The sequence below is a fragment of the Mustelus asterias genome, chromosome 12 (assembly GCF_964213995.1).
Source record: "Mustelus asterias chromosome 12, sMusAst1.hap1.1, whole genome shotgun sequence".
Taxonomy (NCBI): domain Eukaryota; kingdom Metazoa; phylum Chordata; class Chondrichthyes; order Carcharhiniformes; family Triakidae; genus Mustelus; species Mustelus asterias.
This window is the reverse complement of record NC_135812.1, coordinates 57,039,751-57,063,457: the sequence shown is the minus strand read 5'-3', so window position 1 is coordinate 57,063,457 and position 23,707 is coordinate 57,039,751. Positions and strand designations below refer to the sequence as shown.

At 43.0% G+C, this 23,707-nt stretch overlaps 1 protein-coding gene across 1 annotated transcript in view; it reads right to left on the bottom strand.

Moving 5' to 3' along the window:
- Positions 1 to 23,707, bottom strand: part of myo15b (myosin XVB) — a 520,694-nt gene that overhangs the window by 30,599 nt on the left and 466,388 nt on the right. Inside the window, exons 59-67 of the mRNA XM_078226038.1 lie at positions 23,368 to 23,444; positions 21,646 to 21,722; positions 20,268 to 20,398; positions 17,459 to 17,553; positions 16,760 to 16,837; positions 15,928 to 16,024; positions 12,643 to 12,791; positions 12,439 to 12,563; positions 6,525 to 6,658 (exon numbers count right to left, since the gene is read on the bottom strand). Of these exons, the coding sequence (XP_078082164.1) occupies positions 6,525 to 6,658; positions 12,439 to 12,563; positions 12,643 to 12,791; positions 15,928 to 16,024; positions 16,760 to 16,837; positions 17,459 to 17,553; positions 20,268 to 20,398; positions 21,646 to 21,722; positions 23,368 to 23,444 (963 nt within the window). The remainder of the gene's footprint in view (positions 1 to 6,524; positions 6,659 to 12,438; positions 12,564 to 12,642; positions 12,792 to 15,927; positions 16,025 to 16,759; positions 16,838 to 17,458; positions 17,554 to 20,267; positions 20,399 to 21,645; positions 21,723 to 23,367; positions 23,445 to 23,707) is intronic.

The following is a 23,707-nucleotide window of genomic DNA, read 5'->3' as shown; positions in this document are numbered from 1 at the left end:
CTCTTGACTTCTCCGTGGAGGATTGGACACAATACATTGAGTATCTCAGATATTATTTCCAAACAAATGAAATAGGGTAGGACGCAAAACACAAAGCAACTCTCCTAAGTGTTTCTGGAACTCAGAACTTATTTGCAGTTTTACATCTCCAAGTGTACCCAACTCCAAATCATTTAGTGAGCTCATGGATTTAGCAAAGGCTCAATTGCAACCTCAACCATCAGTCGTACTCCAGATATTCAAATTTAATTCATGGTAAATTGATTGCGACTTACATTGCTAAACTAAATCAATTATAAGAGCATCATAATTTTGGAGTGACCTTAAATGACATGTTAAGGGATAGGTTAATCTGTGGCACTATTCAATGCAGATTGCTTGTAAAGGTCAACATAAATTTTAAATGAGCAATGGAGATAGTGCTGGTTATGGAAAGTGCTGAAAAAGGTGCAAGGGCTGTAGAGTACTCAAGATGGCATCATTTACCAGTTAGGGCAAAAACCTGGAACAAGCTGTGGCACCAAAACTGCTGAAGCAGCCAGTGAAAAGGAAAACAATTTGAGCTACCAACAGAACAAGAAGTTACAGCAGAGGCAATCAGGCAGTGATATTGAATGCCAATGTGGAGATAACCATACTCCTGATTCATGTCAATTTTAGGAGGTTTTTAATGGAGCTACGGGTTGACAAGTCTCCCAGGTCCAGATGGACTGCATCCTCGGGTCTTAAAAGAGATGGCTAGTGAAATAGTAGGTGCACTGACATTAATTTTCCAAAATTTGTTAGATTCTGGAAAGGTCTCATCAGACTGGAAAGTAGCAAATGTGATCCCTTTATTCAAAAAGGGAGGGAGGCAGAAAACAGTAAGTTATAGCCCAGTTAGACATCTTTTGTGGGGAAGGTGTTAGAATCAATCATTTGAGAAGTTATAGCTGGCACTTGGACAAACTCAAGATAATTGAGAAGAGGTTGTATGAAAGGAAATCGTATTTAACCAATTTACTAAAGTTCTTCAAAGGAATAACATGCACTGTGGATAAAGGGGAACTTGTAGAGGTACTGTACTTGAATTTTCAGAAAGCATTTGATAATTTGCCACATCAAAGGCTATTGCAAAAAATAACAGTTTATGATGGAGGGGGTAACATATTAGCTCGGAGTGAAGATTGGATGGCTGGTAGAAAACAGAGTATGTATAAATGGATCTTTGTCTGATTGGCAGGATGTAAAGAGTGGAGTCCTACAGCATAGAATTCCTACAGTGCAGAAGGAGGCCATTTGGCCCATCGAGTCTGCACCAACCACAAATCCCACCCAGGTCCTATCCCCGTAACCCTATGTATTTACCCTGCTAATCCCCCTGGCACTAAGGGTCAATTTTGTATGGCCAATCCACCGATTCTGCACATCTTTAGATTGTGGGAGAAAACCGGAGCACCTGGAGGAAACCCACACAGAGATGGGGAGAATGTGGAAACTCCACACAGACAGTGACCCAAACCGGGAATCGAACAGAAAAACCCATTCAGCCCACTCAGTCACTCAGTCTATACCAGTACTTATGCTCCAGTTGAGCTTTCTCCCATCTTTTCTCATCTAAATCTATCACTGTAACCCTTTATACACTCCTCCTCTCTAACTCCCCCTTTAAATGTGTCCATATTATTTGTTTAAATTCCTACCGTTGGTAGTGAGATTCACAGTTCCAGTAACTATAGGTAACTGGATGGTACCAGAAATGAGTGGACTGGAAAGGACTGATAGGCTGGCTCTCTTTTTGTCTGAATAAAGTAGGCTGAGGTGGCAGTTCCATATTCTCACTGTACTTTGGGTAAATAAGTTTCTTCTGAAGTCTTGGTTAGATTACAACCTTATATTGATAGCGTCTAGTTTTACTCTTCCCCACAAAATAAAACACTCTCTCTGTATCTACTCTATCAAAATCTTTCAATACTTTAAAAGCCTCTAATAGTTCCCCCCTCGAGAAGAGAGGCCCCATCTCTCAGTCCATTTCTGGTACCATCTTTGTAATTATTCTCTGTATCCACTCCAGTTCTTCTATATACTTTTGATAATATAGTGACTAGAACTGCACACAGGACTCATAAGCATTGTCTAAGCAAGCTTCGATAGAGGTTTAGCATAACTTCCCTACTTTTCAAATCTATCCCTCTCGAAATAAAGCCAGTGTTTATTCTTTTTTTGGCCCTGCTAACCTGTTGCACAGCTTTTAGTGATTGGTGTATTTGGACACCAAAATCCCTTTGATCCTCTAATGCACCAAGGACTGAATGTTCCCCTCTTAACATCGACCAGGCCTGCGTCAGAGGAACCAAACAGGTGACATGCAGAGCTGCAATTTTTAACTTACCAGGCCATTGCTCAAGAGTCTGGAATTGTGAAATTGAGTTTAATTAACTCTGAATATTGACTGAAATCTAGAGTGGCATTCAAAGAATTATCAGTTCAGGGATTTCCTTTAGTGATCAAAGGGAACCTCCCACTACCCCTACCTGGCCTGATCTACATGGCACGCAAGTTGGTGACAATGTAGTTGATTTAAGGTTTTGTCTTCAGCACCTAGAACCCAAGACCAAAGGGAATAAGAGCATCAGAGCGATTTAATTGAAAATGACATTGTTGCCAGAATTGAATAGAGACAGATTCTGATCTATTTTTGAGGATGAAGATTAATAACATATGTAGGGCAACACAGAAGAGGCACAAATAAAGGGGCAGTCTTAAAGGGGGGAGAATTCCCCAAATTTTGTGTTGACTGTGAATGAGCCTGGAATCCAAAGAGTAAGTATTTGGCATGGGAGAGGTAGTGGTGGCCTTCTCCTACTTCGCAGTCAGTATTCATGTATCCCACTGTCACAGTTACCCAACCACCTCCTGATACACCGCTCCGTTAGTTGTACAGAAGCAGGAACTAAGAGATCAGATGGAGTCTGAAGTATTCATCTTCATTTACATACAACATGACACAATCTATAAAAATGATGTGGTATCCAAATGTAATATTTCCAATTTTGCTGATGATACAAAACTAAGTGGGAATGTGACTTGTGAGGAGATGCAAGAAGTTTTGAAGAGGATTTAGACAGGCTAAGTGAATGGGCAAGATCATGGTAGATGGAATAGAATGTGAAAAAGTATGAAGTTATCCACTTTGGTAGAAAAAAACGGATAGACAGAATATTTCTTAAATGGTGAGAGATTGGAAAGTGTTGGTGTCCAAAAGGACCTGGACGTCCTTGTTCGAGTCGCTGAAAGATAGTATGCAGATGAAACAAGCAATCAGGAAGGCAAATGGTATGTTGGCTTTCATCGCAAGAGGATTTGTGTACAGAAGTATAGATGTCTTGCTGCAATCGTATAGTGTCTTAGTGAGATTGCACCTGGAGTAATGTGTACAGATTTGGTCTCCTTGTCTGAAGAAGGATGAGAGTTGATTTCATTGAATCATACAAAATTCTTACAGGGCGTAACAGATGTGGATAGGATGTTTCTCCTTTGCTGGTGAGTTTAGAACCAGGGACATGGTCTCAGAATAATGGGCAGCCATTTAAGACTGAGATGAATTGGAATTTCTTCACTCAGAAGAATCTTTGAAATTCACTACTCCAGAAGGCTATGAAAGTTCAATCATGGAGCATTCTCAAGACAGAAGTCGATAGATATTTGGCGACTAATGACATTAAGGGATATGGAGATTGTGGGGAAAATGGCATAGAGGTAGGTGACCAGCCGGAACAGGCTCGATGGGCTGAATGGACTACTCCTGCTTCTTTCTCCCATGATGCTATGAAAGGCAGATGGATCGTCAACATTAATGGAAGTGGGGGATGCAGTGGAAAATATAGGTGGGCAGAGTTAGCAGCTGAAATTTGGCAGTGGGCCTCCCTAATACAACTTGCCTCGATTTTGTGTTTGGACATCAATTTAAAGATAAGTCCTCCCCAATGCAGCAATGCAACTCATTACTGCAGAAAAGTTGCAGCTATGCAGTGCTTTTTGGATGCAGAGCTCATGGAATGTACTCACTCAGGATTGAATGAAATTTTATTTGATCGATTTACTGAGCACAAGACAGACAAGTCAGAAAACAAAATACATCAGAACCTGTTACACATCAGAGACTAAGAATTAAAATACATCAGAATCTGTTAGACATCAGAAACTGAGAATCATTAATTACAGCAGCAAGATCAACTAGCATTTCTCTTGGGTAGCTTTCCCATACAACAGAGGCAGTAAGAGGAGCAAGTCCATTTTCCACTAACTAGTATTTAATAGCAATAAAATTACACACATTTTTCACCATTGTGTAAACATTTGGCCAATTTTGGTATAGTGCAGATAAACCACAATTAGCATGAATAAATAAACCAATTATATCTGACCCTCTGGGCCACTGATTTCATTCAAAGAATTCTGGGCTATTTAATCATTCCCTCATGAGGGCAAGACTTGCTTTTGTTATAGGAAAGAAGTTTCTAATTTGCAGCATTTGTGATATCTACAAGGCACACTTGCAACTACCAAAGCCCCTTCAACAGTGTTTCCAGATCCATGACCTGTGTTGCCCAGAAGAACCAGGGCAACAGACCTATGGAACACACCACTGCTGGAAAGCTCCTCTCCAAGTCACACATAACCCTAACTTGGAAATATATCACTGTTGTTGGGCCAAACTCTTGGATCTCCCTTCCTAACAGCACTGTGGGTGCCACATGGATCGCAGCAGCTCCAGAAGCTGGCTCACCACCACTTTCACAATGATGGGCAGTAAATTAATGCAAACCTTACCAGCAAAGCCCACATCCCATGAAGGAATGAAAATATATCAGCAGCAAGCCCCTCCAGGTTAGGTGTAATGTGCATTAGATTCACTTGCACAATGTCCTTGTAAGCATTCCCAGCTTATATGAGTTAGGTACTGAGTAAAAACTCTCTCCTCTGCCACATTTAGATATTTGAAACTTTGACATCCTTCAAGTGATTTACCAATGAATAAAACCAGAAAACTCCAGAAATACAGCAAGGCTAGCAGCATCAGAAAAATGGTTCATGTTTCAAATAAAAGCATTTCTTTGGATCAGGCTTAAGTTCCCACAAAGGGATACGAATCCACTTATTTCCAAACTTTTCTGGCCTTATCTCAAATTTGCAACTTCTCTTTTGTATTTGGTGCTAACTGAGCTTCAAAAGCATGGTGGCAGTTTGGACTTTGATACTAATTCACACTGATGAGTGAATTAATCTTTATGAGATTCTGTTAACCATTCAAAATAATAGTTCTGGAGAATGGAATCCTCTCCCTCTCAGGCATTTCTGTTTTAGTATGCCAATGGTTATCTGGCTCCCAGCCAAGAATACATATTGAGGCTCAGCTAAGAGCCCAGAAATCCACTAGCCTGTTGAAACACCGGCACCCCAGTGAAAAACATGTTTGATTGACAGCTTTGGCTCTCTGATCTATGCTGTCAATTTCTCAATGTTTATTTTCACGGGATTAAAAGGTTTCAAGTGCTTGTAGTTTCGGCTACTGAAACTTCAAAAGGTTATGGATGATTGGTTGATTTATTGGACTGCAATAAAAAAGATTTATTTTAAGAAAATGGAATTTTATCAAAGAATGACTATTTTGTCAAAGCTTTTTTTAACACTATAATTATAAGGTTCATTGATTCTTGGCAGTGTATAGTGAATGAATGGCATTGAAGTACCACAACCTGTCATGGGGGCATAAGGGACTTTTAGGATTGGTTGAAGGCATGCCTTTTTATGGGCTTGTTTTGGGCTCATTGAAAACCTGGCCTGACTTCAGGAAAGTTCCAGAGGACTAGGCATGCCAATTCCCACAAATCAACCAGCCAAGTCTGGAGTGTAGGGTGTAGCCCACACTCTTAAAAGGCATTCCCAAAATTCAGAAAGACACAGAATGAGACCAGGAATCCTGGAATTGCGTCTCAGCTGCCATTTTTAAATTCATTCCGACTCAGTGAAAATCCAGGCCACTCAATTGGACAGAGGAGATTTTCATCCAAAATATCAGTTTGGCTGGGACCTCTAGGTGAAAGGATGCTGCCCCGACAGTCCCATTCGGCAGGTCAAGCTTTTACCCCAGTCTGTCTAAACTAAACTGTGATAATGATTCACAGGGAGACTTCCATTGTGAGAAAATCTCCCTCAGCTAATGACAGCTTTAGCTTTGAAGTTATTACAGAAATGTGAAGGCAAAGCCTTGAGGAAATATCACAAATGCCACAGCTCATTGCCCTGCCAGCATTCTCCCCCTTAAACCAGGATTGAAGAACATACAAGGCAGAGAACTCCTCACTGTACCATGAGACCTCTTTCCTGGGAGACCCAAGAGACTATCCCAAAATGTTGCAGAAGATTGCTGCTGTCATTATACTTTTACTGATTGGACAGCACTCCATTTATTTTACAGCATGCTCAGATCTTGCTGCAACCATTTAACAGTTTCTTTGTTTCCTCATCATGGAGACACTTACTTAAGAAATGGATCTTAGCTTCAACAGGACTGAGCGTTTGCATTTGGCTGAGTTCCTGGATAGTTTGCTTCAAGACTGCCTCAAGGTTCAATTTTACTGTTGTGGTTTTCGGGAGGTAAGTCTTCAGCTGCTGCCTGCAGAGACAAAACCCCGAGATATCAAACACAAGGGATGTAGTGTGAACTAAGGTGATACTAGCCTGAGCTGTCTGTACAGTACTGATGTGGAGATGCCAGTGTTGGACTGGGGTAAACACAGTAAGAAGTCTCACAACACCAGGTTAAAGTCCAACAGGTTTATTTGGTAGCACAAGCCACTAGCTTTCGGAGCGCTGCTCCTTCATCAGGTGAGTGGGATTTCAGTTCACAATCAGGGCATATAAAGACACAAACTCAATTTACAAAATAATGGTTGGAATGCGAGTCTTTACAGGTAATCAAGTCTTAAAGGTACAGACAATGTGAGTGGAGAGAGGGTTAAGCACAGGTTATTGTCTCCGCCCCCGTCGTGTGAAAGCCTCCGGAGGTTTCTCCCGCATAGTGTGTGGAAGTCACCACAGGATCTGTGCACTGGATGTGAAAAAGAGGTGATTGAAAGGGCGATTTTTGACCAATCTCTCCAGAGTCCAAAGCTTCTGGGTTGCAGGCGCACGTATGCGATGCGATGGGCAGGAGCAGAAAATATAAGGAGAAGGCTAAAAATCAGTTTTACATTGTCATAAAGCCAGGTTGTGTGCTCCAGCCATTAATGGCGGGCTGTGACTCTTGCCACACCACACTGGGAATGTCATTTCAATATATCTGCATCTCTTGTAAGGATTCCTCATCGGAATCATCCCCCCACACAGGAATATCCAGACATGTCAGCCTGCAATTAGAATGGTAACTTGCTCAATGGTGTATCAGTGATGTGCACCTGGAAACTTGCACCTCACTCGTGACTCCCAGGTTACTTTGCCTACACTGCATCGCGCAGTGCTCACAGGAATCAGCATCAGGCCTCACAAGCAGCACGTCACTTTCGGCGGAGGGGGATGTCATAGACATGTCTCTACCTACCAGGCCACTCGTAAGGTGGAGGTGGCTTTTAATGGACTGAAGGACTAGGATTCTACTGGGGAAAGAAAGCAACTGGCCTCAGACAGGAGAAGAGGATGCAGGGTTAGAGTTGTACTGTGGGTACTTCTGGTGCTCTGGTTTCCTCCCACAATCCAAAGAGTTAGGTTGATTGGTCACGCTACATTGTCCCTTAATGTCTCAAGGGGTGTGGGTGAGGGGGATTAGCAAGCAAATATGTGGGGTTATAGGGATAGGCTGGATAAGATGCTTTGTCGGAGAGTCAGTGCAAACTTGATGAGTTGAATGGCCTCCTTCTGTACTGTGGGAATTCTATGATTCTCTATACTGACAAGTATCTTTATCAGAAAGAGCGAAGGAAGTTTTGGCTTTCGTGATGCCAAATGGTCTGTAGCAATTTAAAGCCATGCTGTTTGGAATGAAGAAAGCACCAGAAACATTCCAAATAACCAGCAATGTCATTTTTGGACTAACTAATTGTGCAGTGAACACAGACAATCTGGTGGTTTTCAATCACAGTAAGAAGTTTAACAACACCAGGTTAAAGTCCAACAGGTTTATTTGGCAGCAAAAGCCACACAAGCTTTCGGAGCTGCAAGCCCCTTCTTCAGGTGAGTGGGAATTCTGTTCACAAACAGAGCATATAAAGACACAAACTCAATTTACATGAATAATGGTTGGAATGCGAATACTTACAACTAATCAAGTCTTTAAGAAACAAAACAACATGAGTGGAGAGAGCATCAAGACAGGCTAAAAAGATGTGTATTGTCTCCAGACAAGACAGCCAGTGAAACTCTGTGGGGGTTACAAATAGTGGGACATGAACCCAATATCCCGGTTGAGGCCGTCCTCGTGTGTGCGGAACTTGGCTATCAGTTTCTGCTCAGCGACTCAGTGACACACGACGGCGCAGAGTCGCTGAGCAGAAACTGATAGCCAAGTTCCGCACACACGAGGACGGCCTCAACCGGGATATTGGGTTCATGGCACACTATTTGTAACCCCCACAGAGTTTCACTGGCTGTCTTGTCTGGAGACAATACACATCTTTTTAGCCTGTCTTGATGCTCTCTCCACTCATGTTGTTTTGTTTCTTAAAGTCTTGATTAGTTGTAAGTATTCGCATTCCAACCATTATTCATGTAAATTGAGTTTGTGTCTTTATATGCTCTGTTTGTGAACAGAATTCCCACTCACCTGAAGAAGGGGTTTGCAGCTCCGAAAGCTTGTGTGGCTTTTGCTACCAAATAAACCTGTTGGACTTTAACCTGGTGTTGTTAAACTTCTTACTGTGTTTACCCCAGTCCAACGCCGGCATCTCCACATCATGGTTTTCAATCACACATGGAAGGAGCATTTGGAATATGTAAAGAAATTGTTCAGTTGACTACAGGAGGTGGGCTTGGTGATAAACTTGGCTAAAAGTGAATTTGCAAAAGCCCAAATCACGTTCCTAGGCCATACAATTGGACATGGATAAATGGCCCCATGGAATGTGAAAACGAAAGTTAATGGGGAGTTCCCAATACCATCAATGAGAAGGGAAGTGCTGAGATTCTTGGGCATGAGTGGTTTCTGCAGGAAACTTGTGCCAGATTTTAGCAGTGTGGTTGCTCCATTGACTCAACTGCTGAAAAAGCACAGCAAATTTCAGTGGGCATCTGAATGTCAGAGGGCATTTGACAATCTGAAAACTCTGTTAATCACGACACCAGCTTTGGCGACACCGAATTACGCAAAGCAGTTCAAGGTGGCCGTTGAAGCGAGTGATGAGGGTGATGCTGCGGGACTGTTACAAGAAGACAATGAATGGATAGAAAGACTATTGGTTATTTTTCCAGAAAATTAAATATTCATCAAAAGAAATATTCGACCATGGAGAAGGAGACATTGAGCTTGGTGTTGGCATTGCAGCATTTTAACATTTATGCTGCTGCAATTCATCAAAGACAACTGTTTACACTGACCATAATAATCCATTAAAGCTTCTGGATAAGTTTAAAGATAAAGATGCAAGGCTGGTTAGATGGAGCTTGTTGTTACAGGTGTTTAATTTGAAGATTATACATGTGGCAGGGAGAGAGAACGTGATTGTTGATGTTTTATGATGACTATGCTATGTAAAAATTCAATGTTGGAAAAGAAAGACTGAACTGGACTATACTGTTTAAATTTGCATGCGTAGATGTAAGAAGATATATAGCTGATAGAATAGTGTGAAAACACTATCTCAACCTTTTTTAGAATAACGAAGCCATCTTTTCACATTGTTTGTTCTTTTTTTTTAAAAAAAGAGGGAGGCCAGTGGTGCAACTGATAGGAATATATGTTCATAGATATCCTACAGAGCAGAAGGAGGCCATTCGGTCCATCGAGTAAACACCAACACTCTGACAATTAACTCTCTGACACAGCATCTTACCCAGACCTTATCCCTATAACCCCACATATTTACCCCGCTAATTCCCCCAACCTATACATCTTGGGACACTAAGGGGCAATTTAGCATGGCCAGTCAACCTAATCTAGACATCTTTGGACTGTGGGAGAAAACCGGAGCACCCGGAGGAAACCCACGCAGACCCGGGGAGAATATGCAAATTCCACACAGACAGTCACCCAAGGCCGGAATTGAACCTGGATCCCTGGCACTGTGAGGCAGGGCTAACCGTTGTGCCGCCCTATTGTAGTTTTGTGCTTAAGGGGAATGTTTAAAAAATCATCTTTATGCTATAGGTAGCTGTTATGTCTGGGAGGAATACAGCTCAGTTACTGGGGGAGCAGGACAATTACTCATTTTAACCATCTAGTGTTTACTAAGATAGAACTAATGGACTTTTGTTTACAAAAAAGGTCCCCAGGTGTTTTTGATTGCAGGAATAGAATGCAGGTTTAGGTAGGCAGAGTCACGTGATGATCTGGCTAATGGGAGAAGCTATGTCTGTAGAAGGAAAATAGCTGGGGTTTGTTTGAAGATAGAGGTTTTCTACAAGCTGCTCGCTCTCCACAAAATCTCTCTGAAAGCATTATGACTATCTACACTCATTATAGTAAGTATATTTATTGTTCCTAACTGTATTTAAAGTGGTTTCTAAGTCTGTAAAAGGAATGTTGCTTATTTGGAACTGAAACAGTAATACATTAGAAATTAAAGTTGTTACTGTTCTTTTTAAATGTTGTTTAACGTCAATGGTTAAGCTGCTTCATTTGTTAGAGTTATATTTAAACTTTGTTATGAAATAAAGTTTGTTTTATTATAAATGATCCCTAATTTGTCAGCAGAAATACTCCTAGTGAAGCATCCTTTCCTCACATTTGTTAAAAAGAGAAAGAAATTTGGCTCTAGTCTGGCTTCTTAATGTAATTTGAGATTCTGGTCTAGGACTCTAACACCCCTCAATATTCTAAATTCTAGTGGAAATAAGCCCAGTCTGTCTAACCTTTCCTCATGATACAGGTATAAATCAATAAACCTGCATAAAGATAGATGGAAACAAATTGTTCCTTGGTCTTACTTAAACCCTTGATTTTGAATTGTAAGCACATGTCAAGGCAGATGATAAGGATGCCTGCCCTGCGTGGCTGGGGAGTGGAGCTATGGATGGGATGAGGATACGATCATTAGAGGTGTGTTTGTGAGAGTGAGTTGTGATGTCACTTGAGCTGGCAGTGGGTGAGAATTTTGTGATTGTGTGTGAGCATGAGCATGAGAGTGTGTGAGCTTGCGAGTGTGAGCATGTGAGCTTGAGTGCGTGTGAGCATGAGTGTATGAGCGTGTGAGCTTGTATGTGTGTGAGCATGAGTATATGAGCGTGTGAGCTTGTATGTGTGTGAGCATGAGCGTATGAGTATGTGAGAGCGAGTGTGAGAGCGAGCGCGAGCGTCTGTGTGTTGAGAGTGATGAGATGGTTGACTTACCTTGGCAGCATGGATGAGATCATTCATTCTCTTTCTGCACTAGGTGCTGCGCTCTTGTGGCAATGTTGATGTTGACTGCGTCCCAAACTAGACAGGTGAAGTTGCTGGGCCTCCTGCTGCCAGGACAGTGGGAGAGGACATCTCAGTGGGCCCTCATGCTGAAATTCATTGCTGAATTTGGGAGTTCCTGTCTTTTTCCCTTTTGGGACCATGTGTGGCAGTCCTGGGCTGCAGAGATTGAGGGGGCTGTTTAAACTTGGAGTGAGGAAGCGGTGAGCTCACAGCAGGGTAGGCGAATCAGAGGCCCACAAGCATGTTTCCCATGTGTGTGCATAATTAATGAAGTGAGAAGCAGACAATACAAAAGGAAAACCCGCCATTGTTGCCAGTGTTTTTCACATTCCTTCGCCGAATGCGATGAGGGGAAAACCCTGCCTGTTATTTCAGGTCCCCAGTTTACACATATTTCCTTTTCAAAGCCTCTAAAGTTTAAACTTTTTAAGCAGATGCACTATATTTTGAGGTGTTTGGTACAATGTTTCTCTGAGAAATCAATATCGTTGATTTGAATAGTTAAGTTCAAGGTGGGCAAAAATAGATCATTTAAAAAATTATTTAATAAACAACTAAAGTGTTATTGAACTCCACACCCAAGACACCATTGATAAAACTGACAAGAAAAAAAGTTCTGATAAATAATTCCTTCCTAACCCTAACCTCCCTGGGACGCTGAATCTCCAGCGAGCGGGTCCCACCACGACAGATATGGAAAATTCTGACCCTATGATGTCCTCACTTACCAAATTTCTTTTGCCATTTTCAATCTCATTGGTATGTTGCATTGTGCCATCAACACCTTTGCCTAGTTGCTTCAATCTAAAAGGAGCTGTGGTTGTTTCTGCGATTACTCCACTTACCCGTTTGGCATAGGCCCTGCTCCTTTGGTTTTGTGCTGGTAAGCTGCCAGTAGTGCAGTCTGCTGCTCTGCCTCGCGGACATTGGTGGCCAAAAGCAGCTGTCCTTTTAGGTAGATAGGAAGGACCTGAAACACATTAGGGATGGGTTAGCTAAATAAGAAGAATCAGTCACATAAAGGTGAAAGGGCAGATGTCAAAGGTTACCTGATTATAATGTACATTAACGTAGAGGTCATTGTAAAAATGCAAAGGTTCTTTCCAAGTAATGCGTCGGAAATGAAGGCTGATTGAGTTATCGTCTAACAAGAAGTCAAAGATGTATTCATTCCATCTGATGGGTCTAACAACCTCTCCTGCAACGGGAAAAAGGCAACAGTGGTGAGGACTCTCTAACAATAAGATATCAAGATAACTTCAACCTGCGTATGGATTTTGGAATGTGTGGATTTTGGAATGTAGCTAGTCTATTTCACACATCTGGCTTTCTGTAGTCATGTGACATAAGACTATAAGAAGTCACACAACATCAAACTAAAGTCCAACAGGTTTATTTGGAATCACAAGCTTTCGGAGCACTGCTCCTTCATCAGACTTCTTATTGTGCCCACCCCAGTCCAATGCCGGCATCTCCACATCAATAAGACTATAAGATATAGGAGCAGCAGTAGACCATTTGGCCCATTGAGTCTATTCCACAATTCAATGAGATCTACTTTCCACCACATCCCATAACCCTCGATTCCCTTACTGACTAAAAATGTCTATCTCTGCTTTGAACAGACTTAACAATGCCATGAGGTTGCCTTTGGAGGGAAGAAAGACTCACTGAGACAAGACACTGATGAAGCCTTTATAAATCGAAGTATCGAGTATAAAAGTTGGAGTGTTATGGTAAGGTTATATAAGGCATTGGTGAGGCCGAATTTAGAGTATTGTGTACAGTTTTGGTCACCTAGTTACAGGAAGGATGTAAATAAGGTTGAAAGAATGCAGAGAAGGTTCACAAGGATGTTGCCGGGACTTGAGAAGCTGAGTTACAGAGAAAGATTGAATAGTTTGGGACTTTATTCCCTGGAGCGTAGAAGAATGAGGGGAGATTTGATAGAGGTGTATAAGATTTTGATGGGTGTAGATAGAGTGAATGCAAGCAGGCTTTTTCCACTGAGGCTAGGGGAGAAAAAAAAACCAGAGGGCATGGGTTAAGGGTGAAAGGAGAAAGGTTTAAAGGGAATATTAGGGGGGGCTTCTTCACGCAGAGAGTGGTGGGAGTGTGGAATGAGCTGCCGGATAAAGTGGTAAATGCGGGGTCACTTTTAACATTTAAGAAAAACTTGGATGGGTTCATGGATGAGAGGGGTGTGGAGGGATATGGTCCAAGTGCAGGTCAGTGGGACTAGGCAAAAAATGGTTTGGCACAGACAAGAAGGGCCAAAAGGCCTGTTTCTGAGCTGTAATTTTCTATGGTTCTAAGACTGCTGTCCTCAGAGGCATGGTGTCAGGAAGTGAAGAAAATTGATTTTTCAAACCTGGAAATGATGTAGTGAAGACATTGAGAACTCAGGAACACACACATTCAAATCAGCAAAAGCGCTGCTGAAAGAGAGGACAAAAAAAAAGGCTACATCTGAAATAGTGGCTGCAGACAGAAGACACAGCTAAGAAAGGCACACTGAAAAGTTCAGATCTGCAGAAAGCTACTGCAAAAGGACCAAAAAAATAGACTCGATAGGAGAAAAGGAACACAAAGAGAAGCTGCAAGTAAATTACTGAGAGTAAAAATGGTTGCAGTAAATTTTTCACTCCCATCTCCAGTCAAAGTGAATGGTGATATGTGGACAAACTGGCAGTTTTTACATTTACAATGGGAAAACTGTAAGATTGCAGCATACGTAATAAACAAGCCTGAAATGATAAGAGTCATTACACTTCTAACCCTGCTGCAGAGCAACTGCTACAAAGTGTACACCACTGTAAATCTAACTGGCGAGCAAAGAAAACAAGTTACGGTAGAGATTTTGAGTACTTTGAACGCACATTTTGAACCCCAAGTGAGTGTTCCATATGAACGAGTCGACTGAAAGATGAGAAACGAACGCCAAAGAAAGCAATAGACTTGTGTTGAAATGTGGAAGTTGTGAGATGTCAGCTTGAGCATATGTATGGCAGAGTAGACCAGGAGATACATAATGCTGAGAGACAGTCTCAGCTAAAAGACGGGAGCAGTTACAAACAGCAGGATGCAAATTCTGCGGAGGATAGCATGCACAGGAAAAGGAAGATATCCAGTATGGAAATAGCAGTGTTTAAACTGCAAGAAGCAGAATCATCTCATAACAAATGCTTGGCTCAAAAGAAACAAAACAAGCCTATTTGATGGCCACAGGAAAGATATCAGCGGTAGAGTCTGATGAAGAACTATACACAATACAACAGGTTGGTTCAGTCAAGTCTGCAAGAGACAAATGGTTTGTGGCTATTACAATGATGATCTCAGAGGGAGAGTATCAAGCGAGCAAGACATGCTGGATAGATATGGGTGCATCACATAACATAATGACCTTCACAGATCTGTGTAAACATGGAGATATGAAAATGAAAGCCTCAAAAGTAGGTTTGAAGTTATATGATGGTATGACAATCATACTGAGAGGATAAATTAGTCTGACAGCGTTCGAATCGCATTTCCTGATTCTCTCCGGATTTTCCATTCTCTCTGATGGTGAATATGGACTGAAAATCCCCCGTATGTTTGCAATGCATGTGCAATAACTGACTCGGAGAACAAACAGTTTTAATGCACAATAGTGGGTAACTTAGTAACCCACAGTCACACAGGATTATACACGCCAGTGTGTCTTTTGTCGCCAGGAAAAGGCGGATGTTTGTATATTTTGTTCAATATGAAAAAGGGAATGTTTGAGTTTTGAAATATAGCCAGTTTGATTGACACATCAGGCTTTCCATAGTCACGCGACTATGCCATAAGGCTGTTTCTGGAGACAGTCATCTTAAGACTGGTTCAGTAAAGCCTCTCATTGAGACAAGACACAAATGAAGACAGCTGTCCGTATACATGAAGACAATGTGAAACAGGCAGAAAATCAGTTGCACAGCCTCCCCATCCCCTAAAACTGGTGACTGGTATCTCTGCTGATTCTTCCTGCTTTCTACTTCTCCATTTCTTTCATTTGCTGTCCCTGCTCCCTCGCTGCAAACTTTCTTTACCTCTAACTCCATCAGCTCTCCCCTTATGTATGCCAGTTTTCTATCTCTGCTTTTATCAGCCCTCCCCTTTACTTCCCTGTATTTCTATACCCTCTCTCTGCCTTTATCTCATTTCCCCCTCAGCATTAACCCTTTAACCTCGGTTTGCTTTTTCTACTTCTTGTGCATCTTGTGTATCTTAGTGCTTATCTCTAACCCCCTCAATAGTCCCCCTGAGTGAATACATTTCTCCATTGTTTTTTATGCTTGGTGATTTTCACTCACCATTATTCTTGTCAGCAAAGAGGGAAAACTCCTTGGCTTCTTCAGAGTCATTAACCCCAATGTCAGCACAAATTCCCATCAGTATGTCGTTTCCTACCTATAATCAGGAGCAAAGCAGGATTAGCATATTTTGCCATTCTAGGGCTAGCAACTAAGCTAGTTATCAGTTCAAGCATGGATAACACACACGCGCACACACACATACAAGGGCTCCAAATAATGGAGAATGTTATCTGATGAGGAATCAAACCCCAATGCTACCACTCCCCTCTGCAACATGCTCTGCCTAGTATTTCTCTTAGATATGTTTGATAGGAGATTCAGTGATGTCAGCAGCGGTACGAAGGGCAACTTTTAGTACTTTCATATTTGCACAAAAACTGATTTAGACCGAGTTCTGGTGTTCCAAAGGCACTTTTCAGCTGACAGATGAACCCGGGTAGTGGGGGAGGCAGGTGTGAGATTACAGAATCCAACACAAAGTAAAGGTAAACTCCTGAGAACATGAAATCTGTTTACAGGATAGAAAACTGATGTTACAACCAAAAGAATATCTGGTTCAGATTCAGACTCAGACTGTCTGATGATCACTTATTTGGGGACTTCTGATCTCCACACCGCAAATTACATGTTCAAAATGCGGAATATATCATGTGGAAAATTCACATCCTAACCTGCAATGTGAGAACTACTGCATCCAACAAAATCCCTTGTAAATGTAGGCAAAGAAAAAGCAGCCAGGGTTATGCAAAAGGTTAATAAGCGGAGTTCAGAAAGCAGGTTAACCACCTCAATCTAAACATAGCAAAGCACACCCTGACTCCAGCCATACCGAAAAGGGCCTGATCTTGGTCATGTGCTCTAACTTCCCAGGCAAGTACAAAATCATTCTCCGAGAGCTGCGTCCTTTCTGTCAGAAAAACAAAGTATCATTCAAATTATATGTGCTTTACAGTGCTATCGAACAATCAAGTAATGTGATGACTTTTTGGTAATTTGCAACAGTTCAGGGACTGAGGAACCATGTTAATGGTAAACCTGTTGAGTGCCCATTTACTCTGCTCAGCAACTTCACTTCATATAGGTGATTAGTAAGTGACTCTTCAGTCTGAGATACTGAGAAATGTTCAGTCACAGAACTTGTGTCTGATTCCCTATGATTTTTAAAATTATTTCATGGAATTTTTGCCCTTCCTAAATTGCCTCTGAACAGAGTGTCTCGCTCGGCCATTTCACAGGACAGTTAAGAGTCAATCACGTTACTGTGGGTCTGAAGTCACATGTAGACCAGAGCAGATAAGGACAGCAGATTTCCTTCCCGAAAGGAACATTAATGAACCAGATGACAATCTAAATGTGACAGTCGATGACAGTTTCATGGTTACCATTACTCAGACTAGCTTACAATCCTAGATTTTTTTGTTACTTACTGAATTTAAATTCAATTAATTAGATTTGAATCTATTTGATTGCCAGAGCATTAGCCTGGGTCCCTGGATTACTGATCCAGTGACTTTATCACTACACTTACTATGATAGCATCCAATTCAACTTTAGACGGAGAATGTTGCCGGCCCCCGAATTTCAACGTGCGATGAAGATTATCCTGACAAATCTGTGCTATTGCTGGGAAAAGAAACGAGACTACAGTTAGTGTCTGTAATTGAGCCATATTTCTTTCAAGTCTCCCTCATACTCTGCACAAATGTGTCCTTTTACCCATTCTCTGTGATACTATGTGAGAGATTTAGGATTTAGTAAGGTTGTGAGTATCAGGAAACACTGACCAGGCTGGAGTTCCTTCCTGTAGAAATGAGAAGGTTGAGGGCTAATCAAATAGAGGTCTCAAAAATTGTGAAAATGTTCAACAGGGGCAAGATTGGCAGAATTTCTACCAGTCTGACTGGGACGGAGCGGTTTAGTCAGCAAGAGTTAAGGAACCCACAGTTTAGGATTTGCTCACACACTACCGAGCTTTAACTTGGCAACGCGTAACTCATCGGCGCGCACACAGAGACCATCAGATGGATAACCTGACCTTCAACTAGTTAGGGAGCTGCTCAGTATAACAGCAGTAGCTGCATCCAGAGGAGGATTGGTGGAGATTGAGTATGAGGAACACTTGAGAAGGATGGTGGGGGTTGTCTGACAGGAGAGCTTTCCTGGGTGGAGGAATTGATCCAGAAAGGCCTGAAGGGGCTGGGGTTGGTGAAGGTGTGGAGACCTCGGAGGAAGAAGTGAACTTGGAGACCTTGTTGGGAGATCAGAGTCTTTGGAAGGAGGGGGATATCAGTGGGTCTGATTGTGAAAGCTTCTCAGACTGGCATCTGAATCAGGTGATAGGTGTGAGGCACTAACTTCTGAATCCACCAAGTGCTCACCTTGCTGAAGCTTCACACAGTTGGGAAATCAACTGAATAGGATTACAATCTACACTTGAAAGCCAACAAGGGCAGCAGCATTATTAACATGTTTAAAGTTACAACCCTCCTCCTCTGATTGGATTGGTCACCCATCAACATCAGGGGTGGGGTGGGGAGGGAGGGGGGCGATTCTCTCAAAAAAAAGAGCCTAACGGACAGTAATGCGGGATTTTTTTCCTGCTTATTTTGTGCGCGAGCTGATTGTAATGAATCTCTGGGACTCTGCATCACAGAGAGGCTGGAATCGACATGCTGAGCGGGCCATTGCACATGCCCCAATCTGTCAGTGGGGAGATCAGCGCATATGCACTGCCCCCCCCCCCCCCCCCCCCCCCACCCCCACCCACAATCGCTGGCATCCCGATGGCTTCCCAGGCCCCCCCTCCCGATGGCCAGCCTCCGTGACTCCCCAACCTCCGTGATCACCAGCCTCCATGACCCCCCTCCCCATGTCCAACACCTATCGCACCCTCCTGCCCAACCCCACTGATCCCTAATACAGAGTGTACAGGGGGTTCTCCCCCCACCACTACCACCTATCGGCCCCGCCCCCTGGCACTGCCCAAGTGCCAGAGTGCCCGGACAGATCTGCCATGGTCCCAGGCTGGCACTTCCCTTGCCATGACCTCCTGTGGGAGCCTCAATGGGATGGGAGCCCGGAGGATATCGTCCTGGGCTCGCTAATGATATTGAAATTGAGATTTCAATATGGTAACCAGCCAGTCGCGAATCCCGCTCCAGGCCCCGCACTGATCATAGGTATCCCCTGGCCAGCTGCACTACTTGAGCAGCGCAGCAGGCCACAAGAATTGCCTCCTTGGTCTCAGTTCAAACTGGGTTTTTAATGTGAAATGGATCTTTGAAACTTTAGCCCCACCCTCAAACAATTAAAACCTTTCTTTTTGGTTAAAATTCAGCCTGTCATTTCCACTTGTGAGGCAGATTAAAACCGTAGACCATAAATATACATAATAGTTAGAAAGAGACACGCTGTCAAGCTTTTTGTCTTGCACTCAGCAGAACAGATGCAAGAATACCAAAGTTCAAAGAGAACAATAATTTATACTGCATGGGAAAAGGATGCTGATTGGCAAATTAGCATTTGGTTGATTTTTGTTTAATTCAAAAATGGCCCAATGCCTAGGTATATTCCTTTTGTCTGAAAGCGAAAAGTCTCTGTGTATGAATATACATAGCTTCTTGTAAGACAAGTGAGCCACATTATGAGCCCGATTAATAATCTTAAATTGTTGTTAGTGTAGTTCTTAGCACACTCAACATTGTTTAGTGAGTACTGTCCAATCATGGAATCACATCTAACATTAAACACTATGTTCCGAGTTTTGCAAGTGTGGGTTGGTTGAGTGCGGTCAGTAGTGTGAACAGCAGAGGGGTTGTGCTGTTAGAGTTAACTTGCCGACCAACCTTTGCCTTATGCAGTATAGATCGTTGCTCCCTCTGAAATTTGGTGTTCTTGTGTCTGCCCTTAGGAGTGCAAGAAAAAAGCTTTGGCAGGATGCATCTTTCTTCAGCAACACTCAAGTTCTGTACTATGAAGAGACTATTTAATAGTTGCTAATAAATGCAACAGGGCACTTAGGAGGAACCTCTTTACCTGAAAGAGTGGAGAGAATGTGGAACTCACTACCTCAGGGGGTAGCTTAGGGATCTAGGATGCATTTAAGGGGAAGCTAGATAGGCGTACGAGAGAGAAAGGAAATAAAGAATAATCTGATCAGGTTAGGTGAACTAGATTTGGAGGAAACTTGTGTGGATTATAAACAGAAGCAACAACTAGTTCACCTATTGGGTTGATTCTGTGCTGGAAAATCTATGTTAGTTCTGTGTAATAACCTATTTGCCGTGTTTTTAGATTAAGGAATGCTAAATCTGAGCTCCCTCCCCAGTACACTGTACCTAGGAAATCATGTTTGGAGTTCGTTCCGACATCTGCTAGGTAATTTAGGACAAAGGGTTTCAGGTTGCTTGTACATGGATAGAAGCCCAAGAAGAGGTAGAGGATCCGCCAGCCTCGTGTGCAGCTTTCTCTGTGCAAAGAAATGTTTTGTGTCAGTATTTGCTCCAATAGTCTCTCCTCATTTTTTAAAAATTCATTTTCCAGGATGTGGGCATCGCTGGCTAGCCAGCAATTATTGCCCATCCCTAGCTACCCTCCATTTCCGAGGGCATTTGAAGTCAACCACATTGCTATCGATTTGGAGTTACATGGGCGGCACAATGGTTAGCACTGCTGTCTCACAGCGTCAGCGATCTGGGTTCGATTCTGGCCTCGAGTCTGTGCGGAGTTTGCACATTCTTCTCCTGTCTGCATGGGTTTCCTTAGGGTGCTCCAGTTTCCTCCCACAGTCCAAAGGTGTGCAGGTTAGGTGGACTAGCCATGGTAAACGCGTGGGGTTATGATGGGGTGTGGACTCTTTCGGAGAGTCAGTGCAAACTTAATGAGCCGAATGGCCTCCTTTTGTACTGTAGAGATTCTATGGTCCTATGTAGGCCAGACCAGGTAAGGACGGCAGATTTCCTTCCCTAAAGGACATTAGTGAAGCAGATGGATTTTTACAACAATCGACAATGGTTTCATGGTCATGATCAGACTTTTAATTCCAGAATTTTATTGAATTCAAATGTCACTATTGACCGTGGTGGGATTTGAATTTGGGTTCCCAGATCTTATCTTGTTCTGGGTCTCTGGACTATTAGTCCAATGACAATACCACTGTGCCACTGCCTCTTCAGTGCCTTTGGTTGGTGCTTTTCTGGAATGCACTGACCATTGGTAGTATAAAGTAATTATAACAACATTGGAAACAGGAGGAGGCCATTTAGCCCCTTGAGCCTGTCTCATCATTCAATGAGATTTTGGCTGATTTGGGACCTAACTTCAGGGTCACACTGTCTTGTCAGATTCCGACTGAGTCACAGCTTGCATTTTTAAATCGTGCTTTTGCTCTCATTCAGTACAACCTTTTGTTTCAGTATTCCATACACCATTCCCTGACCGAATGGTCAAGCTCCAGACCTTTGCTAGTGTCATTCTTGAATGATGATGAGGAGATGTGCAAGAGCATTTAAGATTAAGGGTTGTCACTTCACTGTAGATCCTTCACCATGTTGCTGAAATGTAGCTCAGCTCCAGTGACAATGACAGATAGTGCAAACCCCACTATGCAATACTGGGACCTCGGGCGCCGGGACCTCAGGTACTGACCTACTGAATAGCTGTAACATGAGACCACAGTATTCCTGCAGTGTTCTCCACTAATCATGTCACACTTACTTGCTGGGATTATCTGTTATTTGCTTGATGATCTGGCAGCAGATCTCATCATGGAGCAACTTCTCCTCTTTACATAGCTGTATGAAAGCAGAAATCTACCCATTAGGAAGAGATATTGCAACATTTCAAGGTGCACAAGACTTTAGTAGCTTGGACCAAATTTGTTTTTTTTCCTGTCCTGGAAGTTGAATCTCTTGCAGTGAAATATGATGTAGGTGTGACAGGAAGCCACCACAACCCGGTACTCAGCATCCACTTTCCACACACATTATTCCCACAGTCACCATTTATGGAAGATGAGCTTTGACCAGGGGACCAGCTCTGAGGGAAGTAAATAAGGGGCACTTTGGCAAACAGCAGCATTTTGGTGCTGATGAAACCACAGGAGGTTGGGTGGGGGGGCGGGGGAGGGGAGGGGGGGGGGGAGAATGGCTGGTGCTGACAGGATGGGTGGGGATTGGGGGAGTGTCACACTCACACATGCACTCACATCCCTTCCCAAATCCCCTTCCCTGACAAACACACTCACAATCCCCCTCTCTCCAACCCCCATTCTCTGCCCAACACCCCCTTGGGGGTGCCAAAGCCCCCACTCCCTCAGAGCTGCCTGAAAATCTCCTCGCCTTCAGGCTTATGCCAGACCTGACCACCTTGGCCTCAGCCTGAGAGTGACAGCAATGCTTCCCGACCTGTCTTCAGACACCCTCAGTCCCAATCCAAGTCAGGCCGGAGTGTGGCTGACCTGGAACTACCCCATCACCACTGAACATGGCTAGAACCACCAACCACAACGGGACCCCAATGAACCCCTAACAACTGACCCTCCCCAGAATATCCCAAATCCCAACCGCCTACCTACTGAAACTGGGCAACTCTGAGGGAAGAGTGCAAAGATGTGCGGGTTAGGTTGATTGGCCATGCTAAAATTGCCCTTAGTGTCCTGGGATGTGTGGGTTAGAGGGATTAGTGGGTAAATATGTAAGAATATGGGGATAGGGCCTGGGTGGGATTGTGGTCGGTGCAGACTCGATGGGCCGAATGGCCTCTTTCTGTGCTGTAGGGTTTCTGAGATATAGAAAAACTCAAAAGTGCTGGCCAGTGTCCTGCTCCCTCGCAGCTGTGTTGCCTATGTCAATGTGTGCTCTGTGCTGGCTCCAGACTACATATGCACTGCAGCACGGTGAACAAGCACAGACACCAAGATGCTCGGGCTGTGGTAAGAGGAGACCTTGAGCAATGTCCTCAGTCGCTGCCCAGAGCTATTGAAGACAACTTTCTTGAAGACTTTTCCTGTCACTGAGCTCAAGGCAATTGTCTCATTCTTAACAGTGTCTCAACTTGAGTTCAGCTAACACAGCCAAGGTTGGGAATTGAACCAGGGACCTGGCATTCAGTGTCAGACCACAGAAATGTAGCCTGCACACTAGCAGTGACCTGGTTTAACCATTTATTTGAAATTACTTTTGTTAAACTTAAGATTGTCAGAAATGCTGCTGCCCAAATCTTAATTGGCACCAAGTTCCTTTCACCCTTCAACCCTGCACTTGCTGACCTTGTTTCTCTGTTAAGCAATGTTTGAAATTTTCATCTTTGTTTTCAAAATCCCTCCTTGCTCCTCCCTATCTCCTCCAATCTCACAGCCTCCAAGATATCGGCACTCCTCCAATTCTGGTCACTTGAGCATTCCCAAACAGAAAGTTCTTCAGAAAGACAGAGACTCACCCGCAGAATGCTCTGTAAACAATCTATGTCAGATTGTTGCTTCTGTGGGGGCTGGTCTCCCATGAACCTCATCAGAGCTGCAGAGAAACAGGAATTAAAGAGAAAATGGCTGAATACATATACATAAGTTGTAGAACATTGTTAAAAGCTCTCAAAGCAGATCACACAGTGAATTACACCTCCTGCCCTGTTTGCATTGTGAAAGTCAAGGAGAAGTCTGCTGAATAAAACAGACATAACCATTTGATAATTCTGAGATCATTAACATCAACTCTCCATCAGCCTCAAATGACCTTTAATCCTTAACCCCAAACCACCAAATCCAGTTATTATACATCCT